This window comes from Grampus griseus, assembly GCF_964374135.1.
Source record: "Grampus griseus genome assembly, chromosome: 13".
Lineage (NCBI taxonomy): Eukaryota > Metazoa > Chordata > Mammalia > Artiodactyla > Delphinidae > Grampus > Grampus griseus.
In genome coordinates, this window is record NC_139007.1 from 74,556,657 (window position 1) to 74,582,154 (window position 25,498).

The 25,498-nt window shown below is 39.6% G+C and overlaps 1 protein-coding gene across 1 annotated transcript in view; it reads left to right on the forward strand.

The window, feature by feature from the left end:
* Positions 1-25,498, forward strand: part of ESR1 (estrogen receptor 1) — a 249,106-nt gene that overhangs the window by 23,550 nt on the left and 200,058 nt on the right. The window contains exon 3 of the mRNA XM_082668953.1: positions 10,458-10,648. Within this exon, the coding sequence (XP_082525079.1) occupies positions 10,458-10,648 (191 nt within the window). The remainder of the gene's footprint in view (positions 1-10,457; positions 10,649-25,498) is intronic.

Genomic DNA, 25,498 nt, shown 5'->3' on the forward strand with positions numbered 1-25,498 from the left:
TCCTCTCCTTATTGTTCTTCCTCCTTTTGCATGTGTCCTTTGTCCTAGGATGCTCCTGGCTGGTAATAAGTAGACACTTTCCCAGTGCTGTTAAATGAGTGAATGAATTTCTTAATATTTCTGCATGTGAGTAGATGATTATTCTCCTGATATAGTGTCCTATTTTCTGTGGAAATCAGACTGCAAGTCAGACTTGTTTTAAGAAGGTGTGCTGTCAAACCACAGCTCTTTCCTGACTTAGCTCCTTTGTGTCACCCGTATGCCCCACGTCTTGCATCTTACTTTGGGCTTCTTATCCTCACCGTTCATTAGCACTTGCAACTGGTTGGTGAGAGTAGAGAAAGGAGAGGTGGTGAAACTCCAATCAGGTCACTTGGTTACACATTAGTAACTGATAAAAGATATTGGCTAAATGGGTTTTTAGGGAATTTTATGCCAGGTTGTTCTTGTTTCCCATTAGTGTGGAAAATCAATACTTGCTTGTATTTGGGGGTGAAGATATTTTTTTAAGTGAGTGGGAAAACCTCTTGACATTTCACAGAGACTTAAGTTTTGACTGGCAAATGCTAACGTTCTTTGTGTATAAAGAATTTCAGTACTCTTGTATATAAGCACTAATGACATATTATTTTCTATTTGTTGATGAGTTAAAATAGGCATTTTCTGAAATGGTTTTTTAGGAGATATTCAAACTTTCATCAACGCGTTCTTCTGTATGACTGTCAGCTCCATTATCTCTGTTTTCATGGAACATAACAGTTCTTAACCTTTGCACTAGAAATTGAATTAGCATTTTCCCTTAAAAAAAGTATTATTGGCCTTGTAATAAATAATTACAGACAATTTCTAACAGGATTACTATTTATGAGTTTAGGAATGAGATCTGAGGTAATGATTTTGTTCCCAGTTGTGACATACTCTGCCCTTGCCTTGTGATGAGTTGGGGTGCAGTTCCCAAGGACTCTCTTCTCTTTGGGGAGCCTGGGCTCTGGGATCAGACTGCCTGGGTCCTTGACGCCATCCTTTACTGATTGGATGACTTGGGTGAGTTAGCTAATCTCTCTGAACCGTGGTTACCTCATGTTTAAAACAACCGGTTCTAATAGTATTGCTTGGGGTAGTTTTGAGGGTTAACTGATTTAATCCCATGTAAAGCACTTAAAATAATGCCTGCCACAACTATCAATTTTGTGCGAAAATTTGCTTGCCTACTCCTCCAGCTGCTAGACCAAGGGTCATGCTGGGTTTTCCAGAAGTCCAGGGTGTGGTTTGAACTTTGGGCAGAAGCTGAAATAGCAACCATAACTCTCTCCCTAGATAATTTCATGGAATCAAAGTGAACTGCATTTATCACCAGTCATTTTTTGGAAGAAGTTTTCTTTTGTACCTTTTAGGGAAGAACATTATCTGCCTCTGTTTATTAACCAGAAGATACAACAAATACAAATAAAAATTATACTCATTAAGTGGATAATATGAGACAAGAGACAGAGTAAGTTTTCAGGTAAGCAGTATAAATGAGCTAGAGTCTTTAATTTCCAGCCAAGTTGAAAGAACCTATATTTGTTATCCAGAAAATAATTTTTAACTTGCCTACCGCCGAACATAACTACCACCTGTTTTACTGGGCTTCCCAAATGTGGCCCAGGACTTATTTAACTCTAGCTTTTCTAAAAATGAGATTCAGAATTTTCCCTCTCTAGACTCTACCATTTTATGTCAACTTTATTCTTTGTAAGAACATTTCTATACTGCCATGGAAAAAAAATAAAGGTCATATTAAAATCCAAGTACAAAGTTGCATAGAGTAGAAATACCCATAGGTAAGTTCTGGCCAAAGGCACGAACCACCTCTAGCTTATGCCCATCCCTGTTGATATTTAAAGCAGAAGGAGGTACACAAGAAACCATGTTCCAATTGATCTGTATGTTGGTACACACACAGGCATCAATAACTGGCTTCTTGTTATCTTGATACAGCGTTCTGATATTGCAACAGATTCAGCTGTGTCTCTTGCAAAGTTGTTCTTAATTCTTTACTGATTAATTTATCCAGTAAGTATTTATTGGGTACTTTCTGTGTGCAAAGTACCACACCAGGTGCTTTGGGGGTGATAGAAAATACTTAGAATACAGTTTCCATACTGGTGAAAAGCTCACAGCCTGGTTGGGCAGGCAAGACATACAATATGGAGCATATAATCTTACTCATTCCACAGTCAACTGTCAGACGCTTACTAGTTGTCATTACTGTGCTGGAAACTGGGAAGCAAAGGTGACACTAATAGGATCTCTTTCCTGGAGACTCACAGTGAACACATATGATGATGAGGATTTCGGAATAGTTATATATGTGATACTCTAGGAGCGCATGTTGATTCTATTGAGAAATTCAGTGGTTGCTACCTGAGAAGGGGCCATTTTCACTCAGGAGATTTTTGCTTTTTGGCCAAGATAGGAAGCAGTGTGGACAAAGGCCCAGACATGTGCTAGCCAGGTTGGGGAAGTGAGACACTTAAAATTAACCCTGACAGGGAGGGATGGAGCTGGAGACTGGACAGTGGCCAAGTCATCATGGTCAATACTAAAGAGCCGGCATTTCACCCATAGACCTGCAGTGGGTGCTCTTAGTCTGAAGTCTTTTAAGGAGACCATTCATGGACTTCAGGGGGCCCGTGAACACCCAAAGATTATAAGCAAAATCTGTGTTTCTGTAAATAAGGGTATTTTCCTGGGGTGCACCCAGAAGAAGAAGATTCAGAAGCCTTATGATAGACGTTGAGGAGACATAAAGGATTTCATGTCCATTTTGTCTCGCTCTTGCTGTGGTGTGGAGGACAGGGTTGTGATGTGGGAGTTATAGGCGAGTTGGGAAGACTTTCAAGAAGACTCACCATGTCTGTACCTTCCTTCAGATGGCAGATATTTCTTAATCACTTACCTGTGTGTCAGACTGTGCTGAGCATGAGCTGGGAGACCATGGTGAGTAAGGTAGCCGCAGTCCCTGCCATGGTGGATGTTACAGTGTATGGGGAAGGATAGATAATTAAACAGAACACAACCACATGTGGGTCCATGGCTTCAATCATTTATTTATGTACGTGTTCATTCAACAGTTATTTCTCTGCTAGGCTCTCTTGAAGGTTTTGGGGAAAGGAAACTTACATTTGGGGAAGACACACAGTAAATAAACGTTAACATTTGGTTTGACGTTGGGTAGCCGTTAAGCGCTATAAAGAAAAACCAAACCAATATAAAAGGGTGAACAGTAATTGGGAAGCTACTTTAGAGAGGTCAGGAAAGGCTCCCTGAGAAGATGAGAAACCCTGAGTGGAGGGAGGAAACAAGTCAGGAGAAGAGCGCTGAGACCTGGACGCACTTGGCCTTTGTGGCGCAGCAGCGACTTCAGCCCTTGAAACTCGGTGAGTGAGGGAAGCAGTGCGAAGAGTCCCAGTGAGAGTGACAGCCAGGGAACAGATGGCACTGGGCCTTTGAATTTTATTCTTGGTGTGGTGGGAAGCCATGAGGGTTTTGAATAGCGAAGTGTGATTCTGACTGCATTCTGTATGTGTGTATGTGTTTTAACACACCACCAAGTGATGAACTCAATTTTGACACTTGCTCCCTGGAGATGGTACCTGATCCCATAGGTTAAGGGCTTAGTCTCATGACACTGCCCTTCACTTCAGATGCTGATCACAAGGCCCAGTCATCATCTGTGCTTCTGACCAACTGGCTTTAAATCCAAGTTTCCCATGAGCCTCTGCTTGGGTTTGATTAATTTTCTAGAATGGCCTGCAGAACTCAGGGAAACATTTTCTTACTAGATTACTGGTTTATTATAAACATTTGACTTACTAGGTCACAGCCAGATGGAAGAGATGCATAGAGCAAGGTATGGGGAGGGGGTGCAAAGCTTCCATGCCCTCTCCAGGTGTACCCCTCTCTCCATACCTCTGTGTGTTCACCCACCCAGAAGCTCTCCAGCCCCTTCCTTTTGGGTTTTTATGGAGGCTTCATTACCTAGGCATGATTGATTAAATCACTGGCCATTGGTGATTGATTCAGCCTCCATCCTGTCCCCTATCCCCCCAAATCAGGAGGTGGAACTGAAAGTTCCAACCCTCAATGCTTGGCTGGTTCCCCTGGCAACCAACCCTCCTCCCTAGATGGGGTCCAAAAGTCACTTTGTTAACATAACAAGAGATACCTTTGTTGCTTTCATCACTTAGGAAATTCCAAGGGTTTTAGGAACTCTGTGCAAGGAATGGGGATGAAGACCAAATATATATTTCTTATTATAAATCATAATATCCTAGGGAGTAAAGGCCTCTACTACAGTAGGGGGAGTTCAGGGTACATCTAACCTAGCTCTTGGAGGTCAGCAAAGCTCCCTGGAGGAAGTTAAGTTCAAACTTTGAACTGGAGGATAAATGGGAGTTATTCAGTGGGTGAGGAAGGGTGTTCCAGGCGGGGGGAGCGCATGCTTGAATGCCTCAGGTGGATCAATGGGCCACAGGGCCAAAAATGGGAATGCAGGAGTAAGAACAGGCTTTTAGGGAAAGATCCTGAGTTCAGTTTTGTGCGCATTAAGGTTGAGGTTTCTTAGGGTGATTCAAGAGGAGCTGCAGAGCGGGTAATTAGCATCTAGGTCTGCTGTCCAGGAGAGGAGTATGGGACGGCAGTTTCTCGTGGTCACACACATGGCTGAGATTCCCACAAAGAGCTGTCAGCTGAGACAGACGAGGACTGGGGGCAGAACCTCAAGGAACATTGACATTTAGGAGCCTGGTGGGGGAAGAAAATCCTGCAGAGGAAATAGAGGTGGAGTGATGGCCAGTGAGATCTGAGTGGGTGTCCAGAGAAGTGGTGAAGACTTTACCTGCTGTAAGAATTTAAAGCTGAGCCAGTGTGAGTTGGAATATGTAGGATAAGCCTTAGGGAATATGGGAAACGAAGCATGGTTTTATCTGACAGCTGAGGTGATGGAAGGTGGTGACTAAGTGGGGAGCATAGTGTGAGCAATTTCTCAGAGGTGGATTGGATAAAATTTTGCTCAGGGAGCTGCAAAGAGACCAGTTCTGATTGGAGCAGGGAATTCAAGCGCTTGGGCTTAATTTTATTTGTTGATGATTTTTTAACTTGAGTTTTCCTGATTTATGACTCCGCTAAAATTATAGGCAGAAGTTTGAAAGTGTGTTTATGTGTTTTCTAGACAGTTTCAGCATTTTCATTGTATCGTCAAACAAGTCCATGACCCACCGAAAAGGTAATGATCCCCGGGTATAGGCAATGAGAAGTTATTGAGAGGTGAATGTTGTCTTTTATGATGATTCTTTTGGCAGTGGTTGGCAGGATGAGTTTGAGGAATGATGGGAGACAGGACTTTAATTCTAGTCATTCAGACATGGAGTATTGGTCTCTTATGCGAGAATGATGAAAACCAGGGATGCAAAGAAGGATAGGCATTGTGTTTTGAAGAAATGATGGACTGAATTTGATGATGGCTTAGATGTAGGAGGTACATTTAGCAAATATTTAGTAATGACCTACTGTGTGTCAGTTAAAATTGGGAGCAAATGAGACAGGGTCCCTGCCTTCATGGAATTTACTGTCTACCACAGGGAACATATATTTGTCAATAATGCCTCAATCATGGGACTGGAAATTATGGTAAATGCCATGAAACGAAAGTTCAGGGAGCTTTGACCGCTCACAACTTCGGGGATTTGATTGGTGAGGGAACGTCATGAAGTTGTTCCACTAGCACTTAATTACCCCCACATTTCTAGGGAGTGGATATTTGCTGATTCTTTTAACTTCGCAAAAAATATTTCCTTTAGAAACCAAGGCTCTAAAAATTTTTTTAAATGCTTGGCTAATCAGGGGAATAGTGCTTTTGGATGGCTGGTACCGTGATTTGTGGTTGGAAAAACAAGAGCATTTGGTTACATTGAGCTTCAAACTTTTCCTTTGATTAATGAAAATCTTCCTGGCAAATACTTTTTAATGCGCTCTGTTTTCACTTGGTCCAAGAGAGTCCACTCTCTGACCTCAATATGAATGCCTTCTGACATCTCTCTTAATCATATTGGATATGTAATATCAGTGGGACATCCATTTGGAAATATTTAGTTGTCAAACTGATGTAATGAAAATGGAACTAAATCTAATCAGTTGAGTTTCTAGTTTCCATAGGTGCAGTGGTGGTGTCTTTTGTTATTTGGTGCTCTCCAGCTTCTGCCATTCTTTTTCCTGCCATTACTTTACTCCATTCCTTAGTCACTTGTGTGCCTCAAAGTTGCAATGTGTTAAGTCACTGAGGCAGAACATCCCTCCATGTCTCATTCAAGCTTCTGCCCTACTTCTTTTCAGAGAATCTTTTAAAGTATCTGTAGTGCTAAAAACATCTAATCTCTTAATACGTAGCCTAATAGACTAGTCAACTTCTTATCTATGTCTTACGAGGAAGTGTCCAGGATGAGAAACTCACTAAATATGGTGACAATTTAGTGAGAATAGGAGACAAGTTTTACAAAAAGGGAGATGTTCTAGCAATTTGGCAAAAGGGTTAGTTAAATCTTCACATAGGATAAAGGGGGAGGGCATTTTTATCCAAATGGATAAAAAGGGTTTTATCCAAAGCCTCATATTAGGAAGGCAGAACCTGAAGACGTTTAGAACATGAAAAGTAGTTGATGAGAGTAGTTAATGTTGGTCCTGTGGAAATAAGGAGAAGCCAAAGGGCCTCTGAGGCAGAGGGAGAGGAAGAAAGATTGCCCTAAATGTAATGTAAGCACTTCCTACTAGAGAGGTGTGAGGCTAAAGGTTCCGGGTCTATGACAGCTGCAGTCGGGCAAGGCCAGGCAGAGGACAGCTGGAAGAGGTGAGTCCAGACCTGTAAGTAGGCTTATTCCTGGGGACTGGTCTAACCTTGGGTTGGTGCCTGAGCCACCCTTGTGTGTTGGTCTGAGTCCAGACTTGGGCACCTCCCTCTCTGATCCTTTCTACTGCAGATAACGGGGCCAAGTGAGTCTGCATCCTGAGGACACGGATCTCTATCTGGATGCAGCTGTGCCAAGTGAGCTTGGCTTGACTCTCAAGACAGCCTTGAGCGTCGCATTTCAAGGTGCCGCAGGGCTTTGCAACCCATGAGATGATCTCACTTGCCTTTTCGCTTGATCTGTATTATATTCGTTTTTATGCAGCCCTGGTCTGGGAGTCTTCATCGAGCAGGGCTGTGCCAAAATGATTACTGACCGTGTTATATATGTGAACTTCCCATCTGGATAAAAAAGTTGCTTTATGGAGAGGAAACATGGCCTGTGTAATTTCCCCTCTCTTCTTCTCGGAGGCTTTCTGATTTTATGCCCTATGTCTACAGTAGACTTTCAGTATTCCAGGACCATCTCAAAGGTAAAGTGTGGATGAAAGGCATTTTGCCGACGGCATGCAACGCTGCTAGATCTGGAGAAAATGGGCTTTTGCTCTTACATCTTTTACCCATATTCTTAAAATCAGTATTTGCATATCCTATTTATATTGTTTTGAAAATTGTTACATTATTGACTCAGTCATTGATTAATTCATTTGATATCAATATTTATTGAGTTCCTATTCTGGAAGAGGCTCTGTGCTCTAAACGCTCAGCGTTCCAAAGATAAGACACAAGGAACTTACTGGACAGCAGTGAAGACGAGAATGTACAATTGAAGGAGGGATAATGTAGTAAGTAGCAGAAGAGAAGTAAAGGAAAACCTGCTATCGAGTTCAGAACAGGGATACGTTATTTCCAGCGTGTGGGGATTAAGAGTGGCTGATAAGAGAGGAATTCATGCACGGATGATGCTAAGTGAAATAAACCAGTCACAAAAAGACAGAAACTATATGATTCTACTTATATGAAGTATCCAGAGTACCAATGCATGGAGACAGAAAGTAGAATGGTGTTTGCCAGGGGCTGGAGGGAAGAAGAAATGAGGAGTTGTTGTTTAATGGGTAAAGAGTTTCAGCTTTGTGAGATGGAAAATTTCTGGAGATTGGTTGTACAACAGTGTGAATATACTTATCACTGAACTGTACACTTAAAAACAGTTAAGGTAACAGATTTTATATTATGTTTACCTTGCCACAATTTAAAAAAAATACGGTATTTTATTATGCAGGGATGGGTGGAGGATACTTGACACCTTGGAACTTTTGCCCATGCACATACTATTCACTCATTCATTCATTCATTCATTCAACAAACATGTATTGCACGCTTGCTATGTGTTAGGTGCTGAGCTGCTTCCCGAGGGTCAATACTAATGTTTATAAGACATCGAATCTGTCAGTGTCATGCTTGCTCACCACCCCTTCCCTCCCCAGGTGCTAAGCTTCTGTAGTGAAATCTTCACAGCTGCTACCTGCTGACTTGAATCGTGCATGAGACATTAGTAAACAAACAGTAGAAAGATTTGAGGTTATTGGGGGAGCGTTGACGGCATGGTGACGAAATGGAAAGAGATGGGTAACAGAATATGAACTAGAATTGAATACTGTGAGGCAGCTCTCTCTAAGGATATTAAAAAAATAAAGATCTCCTGTTTATGGCTGCCAACCTAAGAGCTAAGTCATTTAGAATGGAACAAACTGGCAAAGTCAGATGCACTCAACCCAAGGAGCTCCTTATTTTGTGAATATTACGGCAAATGTAGTTTGAGAGCCACTGCCGCAAAATTGTGGGCGACGTTAATGAGTGAGAAGGGCAGGGAAGGGTTGTACAATTTGAGCTAAAAGGAGAGGCAGGCTTGTGAAGGGGAGGAGTGGTGACAGTCAGGGTGGTCTGGTTATTTGGGCGGGGAGCGGAAAGCAAGAAGCATGAGCTTCCTTAACCGAGAGACCCTGGCAGCTCGATCTTCAATTCACTTTTTCTCATCTTATTTTGGTTTTGTTTTTAAATGTCATAGGCTTCATTCCATCTTTCCTTCCAATATTTTTCTACTTCTTTTTTTCCCCCCTTATATACCCTGGAACACTCCATTCATTTCAAGGTATTATTGAGTGCCAACTACATTCCAGGCACTGTGCTGGGCTCTGGCTATATACTCCCCAATTCTCTCATACCACCTTTATTCTGTTGCACATGCCTAGCAAATCCTGGGTCAATGTCATTTCTGCTCCTATACGTGGTTAGATAAGACATGCAAACGTAGTCTCATCTACTCCTTTCCTTACCTCTTTGCTCCCTGTCTTCTTCAAGGTGTCTTCAGTGAAGCTGTCCCTTCTACCTGTGTATTTAATCCCAACTGCTTTACTTTCCTTCTTGACTTTGTTCTGTTTTCCCTTCTCTGTACCTTCCACCATTCCCTCCCTACTGGCCCATTCCCTTCAGTCTCCATGAGGCCTTCTCAGGTCCCTTCCATTCAAAACACGCCTTTTTGTCTTTATATTCTTTAGTGACAACCCTATCTCTTTCTCTTCCCATTCACGTCCAAGTTCTCAGAGGAATGGCCTTCACTCATTGTCATTTCCTTATGTTCCATGCACTCTCCACCCACTGGATTGGCTTGTACCCTCTACTGAAACTCCTTGCTAAGTGTCCTCCTTGTCAAATCCAGCTTCATTTTATCAGTCCTGGTTTTATTGGACTTTTCTGCTCCTTTGACACGATTGGTCACACTCTCCTTCTTAAAGCTTTCTACTTCTTTAAACTTTTTTGCTTCCCCGTTTCCTTGGTTCTCCCAGAACTTTCTGACTGTGCCTTCTCAGTTTCTTTTCTGAGATACGCTTCCTCCCTGAAAATTTTCAGCGTTGGTGTAATCATTTGTGTTCCTCTGTTCTTCTCATTCTACATGTTCTTGAAGAGGAATATTGAATATTGACTACTATCCTCAAATTACAGTCAAGTCATAACAACTGATACCCAGGGTTACCTTGTAACAATGATGTAAAAATTTGAATTATCTTTCTATACATGTTCTATGTTGTTCATCAGTTCATCTGACTTTCAAATGTTCCAGCTGTTTTATGCTTTGTCTCCATTTTCTAAAGGCCCTTAGTGTGGTCTAGAATTGGAATGAGCATTGGTCTCTAATGGTTCTGGGTTAATTGAGAATCCCTAAAAAAATGATTAAGTCTATTAGAAACCAGCTAATTTCATTTTGTCATTTTCTGGATAATATATTCTGGTGTAGGAAGTCCATTTTTTAAGAAAGTTTGCAATAAACAATTTCCCCTCAAGGTTAATATAATAGGCAAACCCCTTTTGCTGCAACAGACGGCAAGAGGTAATGAAGATTAGCTTACATTATGATTCATTATTTCGAAATGTCAGAATAAAGTGGATCTGCTACGTCTTCCAAGCCTCTTATTCTTTAGAGGAGAGTGCATGTTTTGCTTTTCTAATGTTAATGGATTCACTGTGTTTTTTTTGTTTTGTTTTTTTGTTTTTTTTCTCCTATTTTTTTCCCCAGGCCAAATTCAGATAATCGGCGCCAGGGTGGCAGAGAGAGATTGGCCAGCACCAGTGACAAGGGAAGCATGGCCATGGAATCTGCCAAGGAGACTCGCTACTGTGCAGTGTGCAATGACTATGCCTCAGGCTACCATTATGGAGTTTGGTCTTGCGAGGGCTGTAAGGCCTTCTTCAAGAGAAGTATTCAAGGTAATAGTGTGTTGCAAACAACTTATCCCATTTTTTAATCCTAAGAGGGGAAGCAACAGAGGAAGGCATGTGATCAGCCATTTGTACAAAACACTAATACCTAGTAGGTCCACGAGTATCTATGGTAGAAACATGGAGAAGAGACAAGATCCCAGGAGAAGGAATTGGCAAATGTCAGGGTAGTCGTGGCTGAGTCATTATGCTTCCTCCATTTGGCAAGATCCCAACAGTCTTGAGCAACTCTAGAGGAAGAGGATTTCAGTAGCTGTGTCTCTGAGATGTTGTCCATGCCATGATTGGGGGATGGCAGGTGGATATTTATGTGTTGTAGGCAACTAGGCTGTTGTGATGTAGTGTGATATGAATTATCCATATATAATTATTTCTCCAGCTTAGCTTTGCACAGATAAGCATTCTGATCTTTGCTCCAGACCAATTCTAATTTAACTCGTTCTTCTCTTGCTCTTCTTCCATCTCTTTGTTGTCTCAGTGGATGACATGACCTTTTGCTAAACTGAGAAGATTCAATGGCTGGTGACTTGTAATAAGGGATGTATTATCTGTATCAAGCAGTTATTAAGGATACACCTGTAAGACTTCATTTATGTCATTTGCAATGTCTGCTTCAATCCTTTTCTTTTATACAGTTTTCCGAGTGCAGTTTCTCTGATAGACTGCCAGCTACATTTCATTTCCACTCCAGGAGTGTCTATATTGTTGCTGTATTGTCTATATAGGATATACTGGGAGAAACAATCGTTTTTACTACCTAAAATATCTATGCTAAAGATCCTTTGACAAAAACAGAGACCTGACAGCAGTTCAAACTAGCTGGATTAACCTTTTGTTTTAATACTGGACCATTTTTCTCTGTTCTTATTCCTTTATCTTTTCAGCTTAAACAAAGTTTAGTATATAAATACTAAGAATATTTCTGATGGAGTTTTTGTGTGATTCCCTCTATGGAAATTGAGACTGAAGTAACTTGTTGAAAACCAGAGTCTACTAAATTAATAGGTACTGATTGCAGACACTTTTGACTAGAGAATGAATCACTATTCTCATGGACTTTTTGCTGTAGCTCTTCACTGCCCTGATGTGGGGTGAAAGCTGGGGGATGATACACACTATTCAGTTTTCCTTTCATTGCCAGTGGATGGATTTTTTTAAAGGCTATTCATATCTTAATAGAGTAGCATGTGAGGTCAACTTGGTCCATTTTAAAAGCACTTTTTTTTGACAAGTATTACTTTCACCATCTTTTAGAAATCTATTGTAAGACTGGGACTTTTTTATTAGAATTTTAATAAAATTTATAATATTATATGATAGTGGATTTTTGTATATAGATACATACCAACACAGATTATTTAATTTTACTAGCAGATATTAATACTATCTTAATTTAGAAAAGTGCTATTTGTATTTTGGTTTAAGTTAGTATAAGCCCTTAAAGGTCTTCTGACAGCCATCTTCATTTGTGATTCTTCTTTTCAGTTAGTTTTATATAATCTAAGATACCATTATTTTTATCAAGCATTTAATTTGGTATGGAAAAATCATCTGACAGAGGTAGATTTAGTGGGTAGGTTCAGCTACAAACTTGGACAAGTCATTTATCTGAGACTGAGTTCCCTCATCTGTACAAATGATTTAGAGCAGGGGTCAGCAGTTTTTCTGCAAAGGACCAGAGAGTAACTAGCTAGGCTTTGCAGGCCATGCAGTCTCTGTGACAGCTACTCACTCTGGCATTGTGGCCTGCAAGGAGCCATAGGTACTGTGTAAATAAATGGGTGTGTGCCAATAAAACTTTATATACACAAACAGGTAAGTGACCAGGACTGGCCTGTGGGCCATAATTTGCTGACTCCTGATTTAATGTACGACAAGAGAATCGATGGTTTCCAAATCTAACGTTTTGTCTTTCATGTTTATTGAGAACTTGCTCTGTACCTGTGCTAGATAGTCTGAGGGAAATAAAAATATGTGTAAGAAGTAATCCATAATCCCACAAAATTTAGAATTTGTTTGGGAAATTTATTTGGGGAGGCAAAGGTACACGTTCTCATGATAGGATTAGAGAGTAAGTTAGTATAAAGTGCTGTGCTATGATACAGATAGGGAAGACAATAGATGAATATAAGAAAAGAAGATATTGTCAGTTATAAATGTAAAAAGACTGAGATTGAAGGTAGAAACTATCTTCCTCCAAGGAACAATGACAATATTTTCACAAATTATTTTCTTCATGTGTGTTCAGCATTTAGGAGTGTGCTATGTAACACCACATTGAACTTAGTATTGTCTCTAGGCATTAAGGCATCGGAACAGAAAACACAGGAAAAAAATACTTATAAAAATTAAATGAAGTCAATGTAAGTGTATAAAAAGAAATATTTTGTTGGTATGGCTTTATCTCAAGTTCAAATATTCAAAAAAATGTTTGCTTACTCTTTGATAGTTAAAGTATGTATCCGATATCTAACTTGTACGTACAGACTAAATAGTGGGATTTCATTATACTCTCTAAAGTTGTACCTATAAACTGCTTACAAATGCAATTTCTACGTGGCTTCAGAAACTTCTTACTTATCATGGTATGAAGACATTTACAGAAGGTTTCTTAAATGAGATGACTGTTGAGTCCAAAGTTCTGCAGGAAGCCTGGAAACAAGGCAGAGTTATTAACTTTTAAAGATAGAGAGGAACCTTAAAAATTATAAAGTTCACTAATTTATTAATTTGTTCATTGAATGCCTCTACTAAGCAAAGCACGGTGTGAGGTCCTGGAGATACGATTACAGTAAAGACATAGTCCTTACCCCCATAGAGCTTAAAGGTAGTAGGAGAGGTGGACAAATAAACCAGCAATTAAATTACAGTGTGATAAGTACCAAGATGAGGGTGAGTGCAGATTTTATAGGAGTCCAGACTTCACTTATTCCTGGTGGGGCTTGAGTCAGGCTCTCAGAGAAAGTTTCCTGATTTAAAATTGTCTGGAGAATTTTGCAAGTGAACAAAATGAAAAAGCGCAGGTTGAGTGTTCAGTCATATGAAAATGGGACTGAGTATGCGGGTAAAGCCCAGGAGGTAAGGCAGAGTTTGGGGAGTTCTGTGAATAAAAATTAACAAAATTAATACTCCATCTAAGACATTCCTGGGCCATATATTTCTTCTTTGTGTAAAAACAAAGTAATTTATTTCCTTTTGACTTTAATGGCGTTTCCATCTATTTGATTTGTTTGCGTATATAAAAGGAAAACAGCAGAGCAATAGAGTCTTTCTCATCATAGTCTTGATAGCTTGGAACTAAAAAGTTTTACTGAACTTCTGTGACTCTTTATAAATCACGCTGCCCCTCAAACCTATTTAAGGACAGTGAAGGGTCTGACATGCTGCAGGTAGAAAGTTCTGAAGATGCTGTAGCTCTTCCTGTTTTTCTTGTTGCTTAAGAAGAGAGCTAGAAATGAGTATCCATCCGATTACTCTAGTGCTCTAAGTGTTTAGTTGAAGAGGTAAAGTGTTTGACTTGAAAGCATACACATTTTCATCCCCTGCCTAGTGTATGAACTTGATTACTCAAGAAATTGAATAATGGCCTCCAGTTGAACATACGTTTTTTTTTTAAAGTGAAGTCAAGGACACGATTTAAAGGAGATGGGTGAAATTGGATATTCTGTGAATTTATTAATCACTGTAGGTAGAGGAGCAGTGTTCCTTAAGATGTGTTGTAGGCAGAGACTCTTGGATGAGTTACATAAGGAGATCTGGTGGTTATAGGTTCAGCAGCCAAGTACTACCTTTGAACATTATTCCAAGGAAGAGGACTCCATGGAGCTCGCAGCTTGGTCATAATATTACAAATAAATATTATAAAGATCATATTATGGTCTTATATTATAAATGGTCATGAGGCACAGTGGAGGGTCAAACCTATCTGTACACCCCTAGCTGCACCGCCACTTTATATTTTCTTTCTAAGGCATCTGTGGAAGATGCTTAACACTATGCTTAACAGATATGGTCCAGGCCCATGTTGACTTAAAGGTTAGCTAAGGCCAGAAGGACATGGTATTAGGGTGGAGTCTGGTTATGGTTCAGCACAGTGGGGGTCTTAGGTCCGACAAGGATAACTGATGTCCTTACCCACCAGGCCCTAGAAAGCTTCAGGGTGAGAGTCCAGCACCCTGGATAGCTCCTTCAGCAGCTGCCAGGGGTAAGCAGAGACTGACTTTCTAAAGAACCTCAGGCCCGTTCAGCTGGTCTGTGAAAAGAGAACTTAGTTCTTTTGTGCTTAGGAATTCACTCTTGTTTGCCCAAGATGGGTTCGTTTTTATGCTAAGTTTCCCATTTCCAGTTGCCTTCTGTCTTGACCTATGCGCCCCTGTCTAGAAAAGGCCAGAGGATGGGGTAGAAGTGGAGGCTGCCGCTCTCTCATTACAAAACTGTCTTATCTCTGGAGTCATTTCAGAGATACATCTCAGAGTTGATCCTGGCAGTACATGCACCCCAAAATACTAAGTCTTTTGTCTCCACATTTCCCTACTTGCTCCTCTGCAGTCTAGTCTCCAAGTGACAGCAGGAGAGCTCTTTTAGATACATTAATCAGGTCATACGGTCTTAAACTTAAACTCTCACTGCACTTAAAGTCCAGATTCCTTTCTATGCCTTAAAATACTCTGCATGGTCGTATTCCTGCTTCCTTCTCTCCCCATCACTGTAATCCAGCCACGATGGCCATCTTTCTCTTCTCCCAACACACGACACACATTCCTTTCTCAGGACCTTAGTATATAGGTTCCCTTTTTACCTCCCCTGATTACCCCACCAAAAATAACCCTACAAACCTTTGCCTCTAGTTTTTTTTTTTTTAAAAATACCTTCCTTACTTTCCTTTAAGGCCCTTAAACCCTTAATGAACTTACAAATTTATTCATTTGGTTGATTATTATCTGTCTGCAACAGGCGCCACCTTCAAATATTCCTGCCCAAACTTGGGTGGAAGCTCAGTGAGAGCCGGTTTCTGGTCTGGTTTGCCCTGTTTGTTGCTATAACTCCCATGTCTACAGTCACGTGGGCACATGTCTGTTAAATGATAGAACATGGCAAGAAGTCAAAAGAATAGTAGATAAAACCTGCTGGAGGGCTTCAGAGAACAGAGTTATTTCATCAGGTCAGGTTAGCAAGAGAAGTGTTAATGCAAGTGGTATATTTGATGTAGGCCTGGAAAGAATTGGAGGATTTTCATAGGCGTTAAGAAGTTTGGAGAAGAATTCCAGAAATGTGAAACAGCATAAACCAAGAAATGCACAGTGGAAATTGGGTAAATCAACTGTTAAAGAACAGAGGGCTTGCTGTCTTCTCTCTGCCTCTTTATTTTCCCTCTTCGTCTCTCTACAAGCAGGCATTCCACAGAGTTTGCAACCTCTGTTCCTTTCACTTGCTCATCCTTTTCTCCACCCAGTTTCCTAAGCAATGTCGTAAATATCTGTTATGGGTTGAATTGTGTCCCCCCCAAAAAGATATGATGAAGTCCTAATCCCCCAGTACCTCAGAATGTCACCTTATTTGGAAATAGGGTTGTTGCAGATATAATTAGTTAAGATGAGGTCATACTAGAGTATGGTGACTAATGTTCTTATTGGAAGAGGAAATTTGGACAGAGAGACAGGGAGGATAATGCCGTGAGATGATGGAAAGAGATATTGAAGTGATGCATGTACAAGCCAAGGACCAGCAAGGATTGCTGGCAAACACCAGAAGGCAAGTAATTCTTCCCTACAGCCTTCAGAGGGAGCATGGCCTTGCTGACACCTTGATTTCAGACTTTTAGCCTCCAGAACTGTGAGGCAATACTTTCTGTTGTTTTAAGTTACTCATTTATGGTACTTCGTTATGGTAGCCCTAGGGAACAGTATTTAAGACCTACAGTATAACAGCTATGTAAATATCTTCCAAGTTTAGCTGTACCAACCCTGCTTCTTAGTGACGCCCACATATCCCTGACACTAGCCACTCCTCCTAATTACTTTTATATCAGTTCCCTCACCATTCCCTCAGGCATCTACACTTAAAAGCTTGGAGGTAGTTATCCTCATCTTTTCACTTTGCAGTCCTTCCCTGGGATGGTTCCCATCAGAACTGTTGTGTAATCCTGTTGGGTCTATCTCTTTAATGTCTAGCCATCCAATTCCCACTACTTCGAGTTTGCCCCATTAACTTTCACCAGGATCATTGCAGTAATTTAATTTTTCCTTTTTCCTTCTTCATTTAAGTCACTTCCTTCATTTGTTTTCCTTCTTCCAAACCTGTCTGCACACTGACAGTCTATTAACATTAGCAAATCACTAATCATAACAATACTTTGCACAGAATTCTTTAATGACTTCTGGGGCCCATGGAATAATCCTTAGACAACCAAGCATTCAAGGATTTCCCTAGTCATGTCCTAGCCTATCTTTCTGGTTGTCTTAAAGTCATCGTTTCTACTTCTGAGGTAGACCCTCTAGACTGGACTACATACTGTTATTCAAACATGACTATCCCATTTCTTTGCTAGGAATTTCTTTCTGGATTTACCTGTAAAATTTCTTCTTGTCCTAGTCAAAGTGATTGTCATCAAACCTCTGATGTTAATGCAGAAGTTCTCTTTCTTCTTGGCACTCCGTATTACAGTCAGCACTTTGTATATGTGGGTTCAACTAACCCCCGATTAAAAATATTAACAAAAATTCCAGAAAGTTCCAAAAAGCAAAACTTGAATTTTCCTTGTGCCAGCCAACTATTTACATAGCATTTACACTGTATTTACAACTATTTGCATTTACATTATATTAGGTATTGTGAATAATCTGGAGATGATTTAAAGTATACTGGAGGATGTGTGTAGGTTATATGCAAATGCTATGGTTATTTTATATAAGGCACTTGAACTGCCACATATTTTGGTATCTGAGGGGGATCCTGTAACCAATCCCCTGAGGATACTGAGGGATGACTGTACTTTGTTCCCATTGCCTAGGATTGCAGGTACAGGCATACCTTGTTTTACTGCTCTTTGATTTATTGCTTTTTGCAAATACTGCGTTTTTTACAAATTGGAAGTTTTGCGGCAACCCTACATCGAACGTCTGTTGGCACCATTTTTCCAACAGCATTTGCTCACTTCATGTCTCAGTATCCCATCTGGGTAATTCTCGCAATATTTCAAACTTTTTCATTATTACTGTGTTTGTTATGGTGATCTGTGATCAGTGATCTTTTATGTTACTATTGTGATTGTTTTGGGGCATCATGAGCTGCACCCATACATGATGGTGAATTTAATTGATAAATGTTGTGTTCTGACTGCTCCACTGATGAGCTGTTCCCTAGTCTCTGTCCTTCTCCTTGGACCTCCCTATTCCCTGAGACACAACAATATTAAACTTAGGCCAATTAATAACCCTACAGTAGCCTCTGATTGTTCAAGTCAAAGGAAAAGTCAATCGATGTAGCAAACTTCATTGTTGTCTTATGTTAAAAAATTGTCACTTTGAGCAACCACCACCCTGATCAGTTATCAGCCATCAACATTGAGGCAAGACCCTCCACCAGCAAAAGGATTACTCGCTGAAGGCTCAGATGATGGTTAGCATTTTTAGCAATAAAGTATTTTTTAATTAAGACAGGTACATTTTTAAGACATAACGCTATTGCGAACAGTAGATGACAGTATAGTGTAAACATAACTTTTATATGCATTGGGAAACCAAAAAATTCATGTGACTCCTTTTATTGTGATATTCACTTTATTGCAGTGATCTGGAACCCAACCCTCAAAATCTCTGAGGTCTGCTCGTATTAGTGTATGTGTGTCTTTCTCTTACTGACTGTGAGTCTCCCAAAGGCAAGGCCCAAATCGAGGCTTCATATTACAGGAGTCACTCAATGAATAAATACAGGAATGAAAAGATGGTTAGGATCAGTTTGCTTTAAGCAACATAAAAGCCATTACATTTTTTCAGTCACGGGAGAGATATGACAAAACAGTCTTTAATTAAGATGAATCTGCCAGAGGCATTTCGGAGAGACCAGAGAAGGGAGCAACTAAAAGCACGAGGATGCATTTGTCTGATAGTCACATACCTTCGACTTACTAAAAATCTGAACTTTGGTATTTGTGAAATGGGAAAAAGGAATAGAATGAAGGATATTATAATGAAAGAATCTGCATTGTTTTAAGATGATTCAATGTGAAGTATCTGGAAAAGAAGAAAGTTAAAGAGGTTCAAAAACAGAGGGAAGATGCTGGTGTCATCACCTGAACTGGGAAAATCAACAGGAAGGCCAAACAGATAGGGGTAGAGAAAATTAAATTCCAGACGTACTGAGTTTGACGTGATAGCTGGACATTCAGATAGAATTATCCAGCAGCTACAGAAACAGAAGCAGCACCCTGCAGACAGTCCAGGAGTGGGAATTGGAATCGATTTCCTCAATTAATTTTAAAGAAACTTGATGAAATGAATGGTTTAACTACGTCCTGAAGGTGGTCCGTTGTTAATAATGAAGAAGTAACTCCAGAAACATCCTCTTGATTCTCATGATAATATGAGTTTCCTGGATCTTACCAAAACCTTGTAAGAAGCACTCATTATTAAACGTGTATGTTCAAGGCCCTTCTAACCAGGAAAGTCACAAATTAGCCCAATAGGGCCAAATGCTGCTCTCCAGGATCTTACAATTTGAGAACATGCTGGTACCAACACATTAGCTGTACAAATAGTAAATGGCAGGAACAAATCGAAGCATTTTTATGATGTTCAAATAAAAAAGCAAGCTTCCCCCCCACCCCCAATTATTAATACTATGGGAGTCCACAGACAGCTTTTCTAACCCAGAAAGATGCAAATTGTGCAACAGAGAAATAAGACAATTGGGGCCAAAGGGCAGGAGAGTTTTAGGGTGTATACATATGAGCTATCATGTAATTTTCAAATGAAAGAATTTATAATGAAACTTTTTAAAAGAAAAGTCTTACCTCCAGCTATTGGTAAACCTGCCAGATGTTTGGCTCCTGTCTGTCAACGGAGAAAAAAAGAAAGGCACAACCCTAAAATTTAAGACTTGAAAACCTCCTTCCATGTAAGAGTGCCATCCCTATTACCAATTTTAAGTGCTAGTTACTCTTTAATGCTCCAGTATGAAAATTAGAGGTGTGTGCACACATGAATGCATGCATTTGAAGACTGGCTCAGAAAAGCAAAATCATAGTCTTTCTACCTGTGAAATGACAGTGGCTGTTCTTTTTTTATCCTTCAGCCAAATAATCTTTATCTTGGAGATAATTAAGACAAAATGCATCTGACAAATAAACTCAGTCTAGAGCCCCTATTTCTTGGCGGTGCTTGTGGACACAGCTGAAGCTTTTAGAGGTCTTTAAAAACCATGGCAACAAATGCCTTTGAAGGGTAAGCAAAGGTTCCAAATGTTTTTAATCGCTGGTGTTTTTATGCTACCACTTCAAGCATTCTTTTTCCTTTTTTTGTCCATCTGATTGAAGTTAAATTTCCAATTTCCCTACTAAATGGTTCTGTCCTGGTCCTGGCATTGACTATTTCCATTAAAGTAGTAGACTTTGTGCCCATATATAGTGGTTAAGCTTATCAACAATTCCATTAGAAAGCCTTGTTTATGAGCGGCATTAATTTCACACAAAAATTATAGATAGCCTTTAATAGGCACATTTTCAAAGGGCATTAACTAGCCCTCAAAATTATGTGCTAACACTGTTCTTACAAAACCTACCAATGGCGTCCCGTGGCCTAATCCTGCCTAAATTTCCCTTTCCTTCATAGAAAGCTGCTGTTGATACCGTTAAAATGCTATTTCCTTTTAGATCCTTTCAGAGAGAACGGGCTGATTCTCTGATACTCATTCAGAGAAGCGTATACTTCGAGATGTAGTCTGATCATTTCTGAACTATGTATTATACTTTGCTATTTCAGAACTGTGCATACAGGTTATACTGTAACCTGCTCGCCTGGCTTTTTGACTGAAAAATAACAACACTCAAGAAAAATCTGTTTCATAGATCTGCCATCCACTTTGTAAAATTTTTTCTTGGAATTATGTTAATTCTCTGCTCATGTGTGAGTTTTAGAGCAGATTTAATATTTTTAAAGAAAAGTACTGCTTTACTTGAGAAACAGAGAATATAGTGGGGGAAATATTTCTGTTATTTTCCTCACATTTTCGTCTTCCTTCAGCTGAAATAAAAAAGAGATTTCATTTTTTCAGTTGCTAAGAAATAAAGGAACAAAGAAGTAAACAATTTAATTATTAAATTATAATTTCTCTCTGCCATAGGTACTATTCTGTTTTCTTTGAGAAAGGGTACATGGATTTTAAATTTTATCCAGAGGAACATCATCTTTATCTGATCCATTTGGCGGTTTCAAAATCATGTATTAGGAAGTGTGGAGTGAATAAGTAAAGAAATTCTTAAATCATCCCCCAGGGGTGAGTGGCTAGATTACATTTATAAATATACATTTTTTGTGTGATTCAAATCCAAGCACAGTGATTTAAAAGAATCCTACACACACTTTACTATATTTCATTAAGTGATGCACACAATATTTTCCTTATACACCAGAGAAGATAAGTTATACTTCTTAAGATAATTGAAATTCATAATTGTTTTGTTCCTTTGACACTTCAGAGTTCCTAATGAGAGATTTCATTTGAAAATTATGTAAAAGTACACTTACCACTACTACTAACCAGTGACACGATGGTAGATTGTAGTCACCTTGGAGATGGTTTTCTTCTTTATTTTGTTTTTCTGACTGCTAGCATGTCGATCGCTCTTCCTGCTACACAAGTGCCTGCAGACCAGCCCCATCTCTGCCCTCTCGACCGACCTCCTCGTGTGCAGTTCCTCATACTGGCCTCTGTTCTTATCAAGTTAATTTGGTGGGTGTCTTCACCAACCCCTTGTGGGAGTTGTTCTCCCTCTGCCTGTGTTATCTGGTACATGCCATTCTCTCCCCTCTCACCACCCAACCTGACTTCTACGAAGTGTTGTCTTTCACCAGACCCAATTCTTGCTTTTCCTTATTGCACTTTTCTTAGCTCATGTCTTCTTAGCCTACAGACCTCCCTCCTCAAGTTCCTCACAGCCTCTCTACCCAAGAGGGCTAACTCTTCGAGTTCAGAGACTTAGAACAAGATTTTTTTATGCAACAGATATTTCTTGAATGACCATTTTATTTTAACCCTGGGAGAAATGCAAAAATATAAAATCCATAGACTGTGAGATCCAATTAAGAATTCAGCTTGTACAAAAGTGGAAAGATTGTAATAATACACACTAAACCATAGAAGCATTAAACTCAGCACTACAGGAGATGCCACAAAGCAGTATAAAGGAACAAAGGGATATCTCAGAAGATAAGGTTATGAGTTGAGAGGAGGGAGTGGGCACAGAGCACTGGAGTAAACCTGAAGACATCGTGGTGTTTAAATGGACACTCTGTTCAGAGGGCCAGGTGGAGGGTTCTACTTCATTGTAAGTGCCCTGTGATCTATTGTTGTGATTTCATGGCTCACTTCTGCATGTTTAATACCGTAGAACATTATATATTTTAGGGGAGTATGGGTTTTTTATTTTTATTTTTTTTGAAGTTTACCTGTAGTTTATTTTTTAAATTTTTATTGAAATGTTGATTTACAGTGTTGTGTTAGATTCAGGTGTACAGCAAAGCGATTCAGTTTCATAAATATATATGAAACCCATATATATATATATATATATATGGGTTTATTATTTGTAACATATTTTAAAAACATATTCCATGTGTATATCTGGACCGCTTTTATTAGCAGTAAGTCTATCATGTATTCAGAAGTTGATAACACTTTACTTATTTCCAGGATAATGTGCTATTTCAGTTTACTTTTGAAGTTTGACATGGGAGTGATGTTAATAAAAACCTGAAGATGTTCCTCTGAAGTAATATGTAATGTAGCTATTATGGAGGTAAATGTATTTGATATTTGATGTGGAAGAAAACAGTTGGTCCCAGGCTAAGATGTATTTAAGTAGGCTTAGCTTAGACGCCATAATTTTTCTGTTTGCAACTTTCTTGACTTTTTTCCTGTTTTAATTTTATGAGATATTTATGAAACGGTGTTCTAAAAAATTTTAGAATTTTAGGCTAGAGACTTTCACTTCTAAGCTTTGACGTAAACTTCCGTATAATGTGAACCACTGATAGATGATAAACTTAGATACATCCTTTAATGTTTAAAATTGTGGCGGGAAACCTGATCTCAGAGAAGCAAACAAAATAATTCGGTCAGCTTTAATCAATTTTGTAAAGGGCATTTGGAGCATTTCCGTCCCTCTCTCCTCCATTCTTTCTGTATAATACTTTATCCTAAGGTTGGCACTGTTGAGGCAGTTGGTGTAAAGGCGTAAGATGACAGCAATACGTGAATTTAGATCCCAGAAATGGGCTTTTTTTTTTTTTTTCCGCTTTACCACCTGTTCTGGTTGTGTTCCTTCCTGAATTTTTGTAAATCCACTCAGGAACCAGGATGGGCAAGGTAGGTGCTGGTTCAACTCCTACCAGGGCTGAGGTATCCTGCTCCTTTTTCTTACTTTTGTATCTCCTTCCTGAACCAAGTAAGGGCACCAGAGTCACAATCCTGATTTTGGATCCATTTTCCTAGAAATATAGGTACTGTTAAGATCCCTGTGGACCATGTATTACTCATTAAATGCTTCCTAGAGAGACGCTTTTTCTGAATACAAGACAGGAGAAAGTCTTTGAGTCAAAAGTTTCTTGTAAACACTTCCGTGTGTGTGTGTGTGTGTTGTATGTATTAACATACATATGCACATATACATAGGTACATACATAAATACACATATTCACATACACTCATATAGAGAGGGAAAGAACTATGTACAGACTTTGGAAATAGGTACTACAGTATATTAACAGTGACTATCTCTGAGTTATAGGATTATGACTAAATTTTAATCTTTTTGATAATCTGCATTTTAATTTTTCTAATAAGTATCTTTACTGGTGTAATAAAAAATTATTTTAAAGATCCATGTTGTAATTGACTTATTTCACACTAGTATTTACTTTCCTTTTTCCTCAGTAGAGAAAGATTGTTGTGTATCTAGCAAGTCTTCATACCTGAGTTTCAAAACATTTTTATTCTCTCTGTTTGCAAGAGGACCCATATGCACTGAAGTAACAGCTTTCATTTTATTATTCATGGGCCCAAGTGAAATTGCATCAGTTGGATATGAGGTAGCTGAGGCCAGTAAAGTAGTATTCCTTATGCGTTGTTGAGAAGCTATAGCAGAGGTGAAAGGCCTTGTGTCAATGATACCTAAGGAATCTAGGTCTTTAGAGTAGCTGGCCTGACCAGCAAGGATGAAATATTCCAGTCATGCAGCCAAATAGCGATTGTTTACCCTAATCATACATCCCGGGGAGGAAGAGCCAGCCTTTTGGGAGGGCCTTGGGTGTTAACAGTTGTTGATGGCAGTCGCACGCTAATAGAACTGAAACACTGTTGAAATGAGGAATTGCAATCCGGATGTCCAGAACTGGCAGCTCTCAACTTCCTTTTCATATTTCTCAAGTCCCACAGCATGAAAAAGTCTTTGTCTTTCCAAAGGATGTTCCCAGTCAATCAAAGACTTAAAATTTAGTCATTCAAGAGGACTAGTGTCAGTAAGAGTTGCCCCCCCTTTGATTTGAATACGGTGGGACAGCCACTGAAATTCACAAAGCTTTGCATTAGAATGAGGCTTTTTTTCCCTTGGTGTCTTAACCTTTTGGCTAAGATACTAGACTCTGCATTACACCAGCATTTCCCAGACCTTTCAAGAAAAAGGATTAAAAGGGGAAAGGGGATAAAATTTGAGGACTGATTGAGAAAACACATCCTGACAGTAAGCTTTCGTGAAAGGAGTGGTGCTTTCAAATGCATTTGCATCTTATGTTTGTCCTGAGGGCTCTACACGGTTGAAGGGCATACTGCACACATGGATGACATACATGAGCTGATCACTCTGGAGACAGTGCTTGATCCTCAGCTCGACTGTCTGCCCTTTGCCATAACTCCTTGTGCCAATGGCATCGTGACTGATGACATGTACTTTAGCAGTTCATTCTGCTCCCACTTCTTCATTTAGAAATGTTGTACTTTTCATTCTGAAAGTGGTTGGATAAAGGGTAGGAAAGTCATCTTGAAGCAGCTGGAAAAATTGAAAGCAAAGAGTTATCTTTGGCTGTAATGGACTAATCACTGTAGTGAAAGCGAAGAGTTATCTTTGGCTGTAATGGACTAATCATTGTAATGGTTCTATTCTTTTGTTTGTTTATCACAAAAAAAGTAAATTTATACCTTTAAGAAGGCCTTGGGATAGAAAACTAACTACTCAGTGACAAGGAGCAGATGCTCTGGTCTTCTCGAATAGACTGTCTGATGTGCCAGGGGGTTCCGGGCTCTGCGTTGGTGGCTCCCGGCTACCCCAGGTGAGGCTCAGCGGTGGAGGACATCTTCTCTGTGCTAATGTGCCCCTGAGATGAAATGAGCTGTTTCTTCTTGCCTTGGGGCAGAACCAGAGTATTTTGTTGCATTAACTCTTAGAAATGTGAAAAGCGTGTCTTAGTGATTTTCTTTTTAGAGATGTGAAATTTTCTCCCTTGACCGTCATAATGCTGGAGCTCCTTTATCCAAATTAATTTTAGTTTTTAAGGCCATTCAATTTTTTTTAAATCCCTTCATTTTTACCTCTTCAAGAAGGTAGCTCTTTGAAATATTACTAGTACT